Raw genomic sequence first — 12,201 nt, forward strand, 5'->3', positions numbered from 1 at the left:
GTCTGGGGAGCAGCTTTGCTGGAAAGGACAGGRAGATTTTGGTGGGCAGCAGGCTGAACATGAGCCAGCAGTGTGTCCTGATGGCAAAGAATACTAACAGGATACTGATAATATAGCAGGAATATAGCCAATAGATTGAGGGAAGTGATTCTTGCCATTTACTCAGTCCTCATTAGACTGAACCTTGAACAGTATGTCCAGTTTTAGGCCCCCCAATACGGGAAAGATATAAATGAACCAGAGCAAGTTCAGTGGAGGGCCACCAAGATAGCTGGAGCTGGAGCACTTGCCTTGTGAGAAGAAGCTGAAAGAACTGGATGTGTTCAGCCTGGAGAAGCAGCAACTTCCAGGGGACCTAATAGCAGCCTTCTGATACCTACAAGGTCGTGAAGATGTAGCCAGGCTTTTCATAGTGATGCATGACAGGAGGATGAGAGAGAACAGGCAGAAATGAAAACACAAGAGACTGAATGTAGGGAAAAACTCCTCCGTGAGGACAATCCAACACTGGAACAAACAAGTTGTGCAGTCTCCATCTTTGGAGGTTTTCAAGATTGGACTGGATAAAGCCCTGAGCAATCTGGTCTGATCTACTAGCTGACCCTGCTTTGAACAGGAGGTTGGGCTAGAGACCTTCTAAGATCTCTTCCAACCTGCATATTCTATGATTGTACAGGCCTAATACAGTCACACTGTTCTGTGCTATTTTAAAGCTGTGCTAACAATATCAACATCTCCTTAATTGTTATGAATATTTAGATGATTTGGCTGTGCATTACTTTAGCTTTTGGAACCCATAAATGCTACATATGTTCTGTTCATTCTCCAAACAGCTTGTATTTGTGCTTATTTGCTGGTATGACGTGCTAACTGTGCAAAAAATTTTGGACTCTTGCCTTAGAATATAGATACCTGCCAACTGAAAATGAAGTCTACATAGTACTGCAAATGCTTTCTCTGTCTATGGAAAGTGCCTTTTATATGCCAGAAAGAAGCATTTATACCACATGCTTTTTTACTGCTTCTCACATCTGTTAACATTTACATGTGTCAGAAAATAATACCTGAACAGTAAAGGGGAGGGATAAATGAAGTTCAAGGGCATTGTATGAAGAGAAGGGACATGTAATATTGCATTGATGCATCAGAATCAGAAAAAAAAAAGATTTATTGGATTTGTCAAATATATGTAATATATGTAGATGATCCATGTATACTATCTATGAATGATTTCCATAGCTGAATTGGACAACTCAAATTGCCAGTAAATTGAACTGAACCACAAAAGGATCAAGGAACAGCAGTCAGGAACTGAAGGAATTATAACCTTGTTGATATATAAGAAAAGGATAAAATTTTATTTCATTTAAGACAAAGCTAGTAACAGCATTTAGACAAAAATCTTCAAAGTTGGATTCCTAAGTATGGAATTATCTACTTACATTGAAACATTTTGCATTTTTGCTACTTATCTCTTCAGTTGCCTCCTTGTTAGCACATGGAGTAAGTTGACTGGCAAATGTTGCTGTATATCCTCCATCTCCAAAGGCAGCTACTGTGTTGGACTGTGTTCCAAGAATATTTATTTTAAGTCATATTGTGAAAATCCTGAGACATAATGTACAATGTGACGGTTCTTCTGGATGTTACCACTAGCAAGTGACTTAAAAGGAAAATCAATTAGAGAGTAACTGATCCTCGCCCCATCAAACTCAGAATGGAAAATTCCCAGTTTTTAATATCTTCATTAAAATTGTTGTTTCAATTGGTGGCATTTGTATCACCTATTCCTTAGAGTTTAATTAGGTGTTTTGAATCATTGGCCTGTGAGAGCTGCTGTTCTTGGGTATCTAACTTTGATTCTCTGAAATGCACCTGAAATGTCTACTGCAGTCCAAAGTAAACAGCATAGATCCCTCCTCCTACCGCTGTGGTTGCTTAATATTGAGCTTGCCACGGGAAGTGTCAAAAAGTACATATTTTCCGAAGTCTTCTAAGCCTGGAAACAAATGGTGGCTAAAAGAAGGAATAAATAACCTTGAACTGAGGCCTACATACCATATGTAGACATAACAGAGGCAGATTTATTTTTGCTTTTTACTATATTTCTACTAAATAACATATCTCCAAAACATTAACTTCATGATTAACTTCTACTCTTATGAATAAATAGCAAGTCTCATGTTGAAATTGTTATGAAGTTTTGGGTTCCACAGTCACTGCACTGAAGAAGCCATGCACTAGGTCTGTGAAGATAAAGTGAGTAATCACATAAGGCATATGGTTTCCTTGCTCCAAAATTCAGAACTTACAGCTTTCTCAAAATACCAGATGTATGGTACGTACATACATGTTTTTGGTTTTGAGTGAGGGATATGAAGGTCTATATCAATTTTTGTCTATAAGTTCTATAAGAACATTGTGAGTATCCAAAGAAACACTTCAGAGTTGAAATTAATGAGAAATCAACTGTAGGAATTAGCAGGTAAGAAGAATATTCATTCAGCAATATTTCTTTCTGAAAAAAGTGAATTGTCTGATAAGACTTGCATTCTGGCTCTTGTGCTCTGCAAAGCAGCTTTATCACTACATGGAGATGTACAGCTTGGTCTTGTCCCCAGTTGAAATCAGAGGCGAAACTTCCTCTGACTTCTCTGCCTGCTTAACTTGGCCTAGATCTTGCATACAAATAAAATATAAAAATATAGAACTTTCTCATATCATTTGCTTCTCTGTTTTAACTCAGGTATGTCCTTTCACAGTGTTCACACTTTAAGAATTCTTATCTAGCTATTTGTGCATAAACATTTGGTTACATTAATGGAAATTATATAAGAATTACAGAAGAATTTATTGACGCTTAATTTACATAAGGGTCTTTTTGACATAATTCAGACATATTACAGGCAGTCTTACAAGTTATATATAGGGGTCAAAGAGTGAAAGGTGACTGGCAAGATGCTTATTTTGTACATTTGGCTAACACAAATACTTCCTCAAGTATAAAATGCTTTGATCTCTATAAGCAAATGCCATATGTGTGCAGCTGTGGCCCATGCTTCATGATTGCTTGAAGGTTAGAAAAAGGTAGCATATGAATTTGATGTCTGCATTCAATTTATGCTTTTATATTTAGCAGTTCATAATTTTATGTAATATTTTAGCTGTATGAAAAATATGCACTGGAGTTGAGTGATAACAGATTTCTTTGTGGTTTGACTCAACATTGTTTGGGTGAACGCAGAATCCTAAGTATTGTAGACTGAAAATATAGGTTTTAATTAGAGCTGTCTGAGCTTCAAAATACCTGAACTCACATTAAGTTTGGCAGATTTTCAGAAATCTGAGGATTGCATGGAGCTGATTTAGGCTAAGCAAGTTTTCTGGTTTCCAGCATATACTGCATTTGCAATTGCATCCCTGATTGTAACACACTAAGAAAATAAGACCTCAAATCATTATTAATGATTTTCTGATATGTAAAAATGGTTTCTCATCAGGCCCTCTCTTATGTCATGCTTGTGCTGAACAATGCCTTACTCCAAGGGAATTTCCACTGAAAAAATTGAATGGCTTCCAGAGTGAAGGATCTGCTCCACACGACTGAAGAGCTGAATCAGCTCCAGAAGTTTAGGGCCTTTGTTGAACTTTTGTTTTTCACTCTTACGTGCAAATATTTAAGAATGATATGCCCAGACTGCTATCCCTCAAGCAGTTTAACATGAGCGGTTTGCTGTGACACTAAAGAAACCTGCTGCAGTCAATGGGACACGAGGGCCCATTCACACGGATCCAGTTTCAAGATCAAGGCCAAAAAAAGTGCATAGCTTTGTTTGTTAAAAAGCTTGAGCATGTACAAATATACTACCATGYCTTGAGGGGGGAATCATGATTTCATTTAAAGCATGTGCAATTTCTACTCACAGCAAAAAATCCAAGTCAGAACTGATAATCAGTAAATCGGAAAATGAAATGACAGATACAAATATGATAAAACTTAAGAGCATTATGTTTATATATCTTAATGTGAAAGATTTTTGGTTAAGGTGATTTTTAACATTTTATTTCTCTGTATGTGTGTAAATTTATACAATTGTTATATATATGGTTTGAATATTAGTTGCATAAAAAGCATATTAATTTCTTTTTCTTACGCTGTTTTTCTTTTGCATTTTTACTAGCTCCTACTGGCTATGGTAGGCTCTACAGATGAAACTCTACAGGAGGCGGCAGCTGGCTGCATAGCAAACATTCGCAGATTGGCTCTGGCAACAGAAAAAGCAAAGTATGGTTGATACTTTAACAGCTTTTACCAACATGCTTCCTTTACAACACAGCTACACTTAAATGCATGACTGCTTGATCTAGTATCTGTATTTCACAGCAGAGTTCATAAAACATTTATAGGAGAATATTTGAATAATAAAAATACATCTGCAAAAACAAAAGGATCTTTTGTTTGTTTTTACCATGATGGTGTGTGTAAGATATGTCAAGTAGTTTTCTGTAATTACCAAGCTTGTATCTCAGATTCATTTTAGATATATGTGGATTTGCCTATCTGTAAAGTTACAATAAATACATTTTCCATTACTGCATGTGTGTGGTTATGCAATAATTTATGAATGTCTTGAACAATTCCCTTCCTGCTAAACTTGTCTAATCATCCTGTCACTATGTTTTTTTGCCTGTTTGATCACTTACAATTCACAGGAGAGGACAAAATATGTATACATCAATCTCACATCTGGCATTATGTAAGACTGCAAACAGCTGTAGCAGTAGATATCATTCCACATTTCCTGTTACGACCAGCATCAAACAAAATAGTGCCTAATTTTGTAAGTAGCTGGTGAAATATATGTTTTAATTAACATATGCATTTAAATCAGATTAAAATTTACCAACTGTAAATAAAAAGTAAAGCATTATATTCATGTTCACACATTATAGATTATCTCATTGTGGTTTTCCAYTTTTAAACTGAGAATAGCATTGCATTGAGGTAGTTACTTTATTTTTCTACCTAAAATTATATTTAGAATTACTGAATTCCTTTCAATAACCATGTAATCAATTACTGGTATTCAAAAACTACCATGTAATCAATTATTCATATTACAGATTGGAGAACCACTGAACTACATTCCAGGCATCTATTTAACTGTTACCTATTCTTTGATAAAGTGTGTACCACGCTCAACACAYAATATTGACTAAGACATTTCCTTGAAAGCAGTAATGTCTTAATTACAAGTGACAAAACTGAAAAAAAAACAAATGTTTAAATAACCTATATTTTTAAATATTTACTTTTGGATTTTTTTTTTATTTTACTTAATAATTAACAGTTTCCTTATTTTGGAAATATCAGTTTATATTTTTTTTCCTCTAACTAGCATGGCTATGAAAGGCAACTAATTTTACTACCAGTAAAGGCTTATCACAAATAAATAAATGCAAATGCAAACTTTCATTTGTATTTCCTCTGAAATCAGCATGCAGGCTCATTAATTTCATTTTAAAAGACTGATAAAATTACTTCTCATTTCATCATTTTAAGGAAATAGTTATTATATGTTTAAAAAGTATTCAATTTTCATTTAATTTTTAGGGTTTTTAAAGCTTCTCTGAGTGCAGTCAGTAGGCTCCCGTAAGTATTTAAGAGGTTCCTAAGCCTGGTCCTCTGTAAAAGAACTTCGCTTTCTTTATCTGCATCCTACTTACCTTAAAATAAGTAAATGGAAATTGTATAAGTGGAGCCTAGAACACCGCAAAATCCTTGTAGAGAGCCCTTAAGCGCCAGGTCTCAGCCGGGACGGTGGGGTGCGCGGCAGCCTCCGCGCTGCGCCGTGCCTCCCGCGAGCCCCGTCTTGTCGCCCACCACTGGGGCTCGGGGAAGAGGCAGGAGCTGTGAAGAGTATTTAAAGGAAACCAAGTCTGGACAGGTACTGAGAGTGTGGCGATCCAAATATTAATCCAATTAATGTTTTGCATTAATGTAATTAATGTAATGCAAGCACCTATGTGGTCACAGGGTTGGCACAAGTTCTGTCAGCAACTGGCCACCACGTAAACAGCATTTCAGCTGTTCTCCAGCGCTGGCCCATGGGCCTGATATGTTATTTTAAATAAACGTATCTATATTATTCTACAGATTTCACAACAGTAGYCAGAGCTAGTGCTTCATAGCTAGTCACATAAACACTTTTGAAAAAAACACTATTTCACAAATTCATTCAAGAAGGGGAAAGGCTTTTTTTGTGAGACAGGTTGTAAATATGAATAGTTTATGGCAGTCTTGCCTAGGAAAAATATGTAAAATGGTGGGTTATTTTACTTATTGCTGTGGGCAAAAAGCCTCCCTGTCAACGACTGCTGTCCTCCACCTGACCTCCCAGGGCACTCCTGACTGCTTGACACAGAAGGCAAATGGGATAAGCTTAAAGTAAACCTGATTTTATGATACAGGTGTCAGGGCAGTAGGCGTCACGTTCCTGGCAATTGTATGGCCTCGGTGTGACACCCTCGCCCGCGCTGGTAGCCCTCRTGCCTTTGAGTAGTTCCTCTGAAGACTTTGTTTGAAGCTACCAGACACTTAATCCTAGGCTTAGGCCGGTGTTTTCTTTTCCCGTATTACGGCTGCAGTTTCTACGTTCTGTACAAGAGGAAGAAATTCGGAAATTGATACAGAGGATCAGTATTTAAAAAATTTATCTTTTTCTGGCTAAAACTGCTGGATTCCACGTAATTAATATCAAGCGATTTACTTCTCGCACACAGAATAAAYGGATCGGACCCCTGCGTGTGCGTTTGAAACGCTTCCGCTCGCTCCGCAGGGCTCTGCTAAGCCTCCCGGYGCTGCGGGCTGCTGAAAAGGCGCCCACGAAGCCGCTCCCCGGCCGGCGCTCACGCACGCCAGCCTGTTCGAGCCCTGGCGCCGGCTGGGGCGGCCCCAGACGGCCGGCCCCAGTGCTCCCACCATCGCTCCCCGCAGCCGCGGCAGCCGGAAGGCGAGCACCTTTCCTCCTGCCTCGTGCCGCCCGCTGCTACCTGTCCAGCTAAACCTGCAGCCCCTTAGGAAATTCAGTTATATTGAGCAGGGGAGCTCAGTATTACATTGAGCCTGGTGCAATTTGATACAAAAATGTGATATAAGGTCCTTATTTTAATTGCAAAAATCAGGTGACTTAACAGGGGATCCCTCTCTGGTGCATTTGCTTGCTGTCATCTACTTGGTGTGCTCCCCTCCTTCCCCGACTGCTTGTTTTCTTTATGTAATTCCTGTATTTTSCCAGTCTTGCAGTTTACATTGACTTTGCTGTCAGAAGAGAATCCATCACTTTTTAAAAAATCCTGGCAGGCAGCTCCCCGGTTTGAGCAGAGCAGCACGCACCGACGTATAGCGAGAAAGCTGGGCCTGCTCCACAGCCGCCACTCGTTTCAAGCTTTGGTCCTCGCTTTCATGAAAATGTCAGAAAAATTAGAGGCTGAATAAGAAAAGATGTCATGAGAGAGTGTTGTTTTGAGTATGGCGATACGAGAATTGATGAGAAAAAAGGCAAGAAAAGAAATCWTTCACCTTTCTGTAAATTACTTCTGCAACCTTAAAGGCTGAGCAAATCTTTCAGCCTATGCATCTGTCAGCAGCAAGATAGCTTTTCTTTTGCCACTCCATGGCTTCATGATTTATTGCTTGGTGACAGATAACCATTATCAATAATTTAATTGTCCCAGGATGTTCAACCTACACATTTAAATCTGGGATTTATGTTCATTTCCTCTTAATGTTCATGCTAATGACAAGTGCATGTGTTCTGACACACAATATTGTCTCCAAGTTGTTAAGGAAATATAAACTTCACGGCCTGGGTGCAATGGCATCTGCGATATATTAGAGGCTTTGTTCTTCTGCTCCCTCACCAGAACTTTTCTGTAGAGGGTAAATGAGCCTGAGGCTCCCAGGGCTGTCTTGAGATTTCGAGCGCTAATTCGCTAACTGATCACTCGGTAAGAAATGAGATTCCTCTTTCTTTTCATGTCTCCCAAAATGAGTCAAATGAGTTGCTGACACTGGGGGTCAGAGGTGTGAACCGTCCTGGGAGGCTGAACTAGATAATATGTTTAAGAATTTCATCTCATAATAAATTAGGTGGCTGTTCCTTGCACATTTCTAAAAAAAAAAAAAAAAATCATATACATGACGGCAGAATGACTACAAAATGAAACTGTAAATGTGGTTCCTTAGCACTGGTATTCAGGTTTCCATTCAGGCTATCTGTTTGCAGAGCTTATTTCCAGAGTCAGAACTAACTGCTCCCCAACTGTAATTGTGGTTTGCTGCTTCTTTAGCCACTTCAACTTTGCCGCATACCGCTAGGATCCAGAATAGCAGAGAGAAGCAGTGCTGTTCCTCAGCCGCACTGAAATTCAGACAACCTGATCTCCTGCTTTTCGGTGACCCGACACGTGCCAGGGCCGGAGTGTCTGCAGATGTCGCCCCTGCAAGGGGAAGTCATACTGCACAGCTTCGGATGGAMGCAAGTTTCACCCATTCTCTGCTTAGGCAGAGAGGATCCTCAATACTCAACATTTTGCTGCTCTGGATATTGAAGCTAGCAAAGAGTCGACCGTTTCCCAGCATCTTTTTGCTGAGWGCAGTTTTACCTTGTAATGGGCGCTTTGTATCTCGTTGCCTAGTTATCAGTTCAGTGATAWTCACTGTCTAATGGGAAGGCATGGACTGCACTGCCGTAATTTGTGTTTATTTTCTCAGCTTGTTTCTGTGGTAGCTGCCAGGCACCTTTTGGTTGGAAGTTTCTCCCTCTCTTTTTCCAGTYGGTTTCCCTGGCGAGTTTGTGCTTTGTTCTGATCTACGCGGAACACGGAGCAATTCAGCTGCTTGAGCTGTCTTTTACCGTGACTGTAATCGATTCTGCTTTGGTTACAAATCTGCTTCCTTTCTCCAAGGTTCATAAACYCACATAGGGATCTTTGCCTTTGGCTGCCAGCTTACCTGATGTGGCCTAATCCTGTCGCTTTCGCAGCTCTCCAGGGGCACAAAACCAGCTTCACTAGTTTTGTGCATTTTCTTCTATCATTTGGGAATCCTGATGCGATGACAAGATAGGGTGGCTGGCCAGGCAAAACCTCAGTTTGTTGTCATGTTGAGCGTATTTTGGACAAGGGCCAGAAGATTGAATTTATACTATCGTTGAGCCATGAAAAGACAGGTCATAGAGCAAGTTTTCAGGCACCTCCCTGTTGAAGCAGGATCTCAGCTGCCTTCTTCTGCACTCGTGATTAGGTGAGACTCTCCCTAGAAGCTTTTCTTTGGCAAAATTGTCCATCAAAATCTTGGTGGTAGATTTTCCTCCAGTTGTTCCGAGACTCACATCACTTCTCCGAGGCACTTGGGGAATGCCAAGAGAAATCGTGGAGCACCTGTAGTTTGTGGGACAGGTCTGGGAGCAGGRTTTTGCTGCAGTGGTTGAGCCTTGAATGGCATTCCCAGGTTAAATAACTAGGGATTTGTGTACTGCTCTGAAAAGAAAGACTTTAATAAAAACTGGTAATTAAAAAGTTACAGATGCTGATAAAATTAAAAACATATGATATGTAATTGAAACGATCCACTGTTGAAAATTGTTAGTTGACTCAGTAGTAGTTAAATTTCAAGTAACTTGTCTTGAACAAGCAAATAGTTTTAAGTATTTGGCTATGTGTCTTTTTTAAAAAAAAAAGTGAACACAGATCATGTTGCTGGTTCCCTCTACCACAAACTGGTAAAGGCTGTACTATAAAATTAGTGCAGTGAACCACTCATCTTTCCAATTGCCTCATTCTCTTCTCCARTTGACAGCCTTTGGGGCCTCCCTGGCTCTTCAGCAAACAGCACCAAGTGCAGTTCTGTTGCACTAATGAAAAAATAACAACAATGTCTGGGAAGTCATGGAATGATGCAATAGCAGTGCTGCTCTGCTTCCTTTAATGTGATGAAGCTTGCATATTTGCCTGGCCCCAGAATTTCACTCCTGCCAGTATTGTACTGTAAAGAGACTTGGCAGAACACATTCAAAGAATATTCGTGGTTTTTCACTCAGCATTAAGCCTTCCAATGACGGAAGGGTGGGGGAACCCATATTGGGACAAATAGACACTAAAAAAATAAAAAATAAAGAGGTAAAAGAAACTGGTGGTAAATGGTCAGCAGTTTAGCAAACCTTGGTTATGGAACAGAGGTTGATTAGGGCCAGGCTGAGACCTGCTGGAGGATGGTATCGCTGGAGGACGGTGTAAAACAAGGGGGCCGTATTCTCTGGCCGTTTTCCAGGGGGCAGCCAGCACGGCAGAGCAATGGCTCTCGGCGTGCTCAGTAAAGGCACCGGCGCTGCTTGGGTCCCGTGAGGAAAATCTCACTGCTCTTGTAACCGAGCTCGGTCGCAAGGGGAGTGATCGCGCAGAGGCTCTTCAATTGCCCCTCTTCGTGCTGGGCTTGCCCAGTGTGTGGAAAATTCCTTTCCCCGTGGCTGCCAGCCTTGCTCTGCAGACCTTCATTACACTCACTCAGGGCTGACTTTTTTTTTTAATTGGACCATTTAGAAAGCAGACCAGCTAACTCCTACCCCTTCATGAGGTTAGGCAGGAAAATATTCAAAGTGGAGCTGGAGCAGCTCCTGGACAGAAATATTCCACGTGCACTTGCAGATGAGGGGCAAAATATGTTCAGAATCAGAAGCTATGGTCAGATTGATGCCTCCTTCCAGTCCGTTCCACAGCTGTCTGTGGTGGGGTATCATGTAAAAGGAAAAATATTTGGAGAAGCGGACATCTGTGGGCCAGCGTTGGTATGCTTCCCAGAATGTAATGACTAGGTGAATGTTTTTCAGTGTAGCAACTAAGGAATATAGGTGACTGCCAAGCGTTGGATCTGATGTGGCACGAAGAGGCACAAAACAAAGCGGAGTGATTTCTCTGAAAAAGCTGAGGCCTAATTCCTTCCAAACTCAGCAGGAAAAAAGCCAGAACTCTCTTCAGTCCTCCCAGGGCTGCTTTTCAGATTTTTGCATGTCTTTAAGACACTTGCATAGTGCGACACACTTGTATCCACCAGGCTGTACAAGTACTATTATGGTCAGCATTTCCTCAATCAACACAGTTACTTAGGTCTGTGTGTGGGTTATAATTCCACTGGTAATTACTGATACCTAATTACCTTGCATCCTCTCTGAACTTCGTAGGAGCACGTAAGAGTAAAAGCTTTAATTTTCGCTAGAACTGGATTTGAATSGTGTCTCCTCCGCTGCATAATCGCACAAATCCATGCAGTCACCAAACGCGTGCCCACCACCCCACCCCACCCCACAGGACTGGAACACATTTCAGCTCTCACAGCGAATTACCCTGTACTCGCCGAGGCACGAGGCACGTCCTCGCTCTGGGGGATGGGAAAGGTGGGCTCGAGCCCCCACAACACCCTCAGGCACAGGCCGGTCTCAGAGAGTCTCGATGGGACCGCGCCRGCGGCGCTAACGGGGACGCTCGCAGCCTGCAAACTGCCCTTGCRCGCCACGAGCGACTATCGCGGCGCKGGCAGGAAGCCGCGGCGATGCCGGGGCCTCCGACCGCGAGGAAGCGCTGGCCAAAGCGCTCAGCTCCAGGAGCAGCTATAGGGCTGCGCAGCCTGATGCAACCTAACGTAAGCGCCTGGGACCCCGAGAGGGCCGGGAGCAAACACGGAGCGTCTCCGCAGCGCCGAGGGCCCGCCCGAGATTTGGTTAGGTGTCCCCGTGCCGGAGCCGCGGCAAGCAGCCTGGGCTCGTGGGCTCCAGCGTGCCCCTGCCGGGGCGTGCGCCGCACGCACAGAGGCATGTGTTTTCATAGCAAATCTAAAWGGCAGTTTAAAAAGGCCGGCCCAGCCAAAGAAAACCCTGGAAAACCCCACAGCATGAAACAATAAAACTGTCTAAGAATTTAATCCAATGAGAAAGTTAGCAATTGTCAGAAGTCCACAAGGTTTACATTTTTAAAATGAAACAGTCCAACGAAGTAACAAGATTGTGTTGATATAATCAACTAGTAGCAGTTTTACATGGTAATAAGAATGTGCAGGGTATCTGGTTACAAAAGGTGGCTGCCACCTGCAAGCACCCCTTCAATGCACTGCAAGGCTTGATTCAATTTTTCTTTCTTTCTTTCTTT

The 12,201-nt window shown here is 41.5% G+C and overlaps 1 protein-coding gene across 2 annotated transcripts in view; it reads left to right on the forward strand.

Moving 5' to 3' along the window:
• The window catches only part of ODAD2 (outer dynein arm docking complex subunit 2), a 93,742-nt gene extending 89,447 nt beyond the window's left edge, over positions 1-4,295 (forward strand). For both annotated transcript variants that reach the window (XM_085318284.1, XM_085318285.1), the window contains exon 19: positions 4,182-4,295. In XM_085318284.1, the coding sequence (XP_085174410.1) occupies positions 4,182-4,295 (114 nt within the window). The remainder of the gene's footprint in view (positions 1-4,181) is intronic.
• The last annotated feature ends 7,906 nt before the right edge of the window (positions 4,296-12,201 follow it).

The sequence above is a fragment of the Rhea americana genome, unplaced genomic scaffold (genome assembly GCF_003343005.1).
Source record: "Rhea americana isolate MKP2758 unplaced genomic scaffold, rheAme1 scaffold_53, whole genome shotgun sequence".
NCBI lineage: Eukaryota > Metazoa > Chordata > Aves > Rheiformes > Rheidae > Rhea > Rhea americana.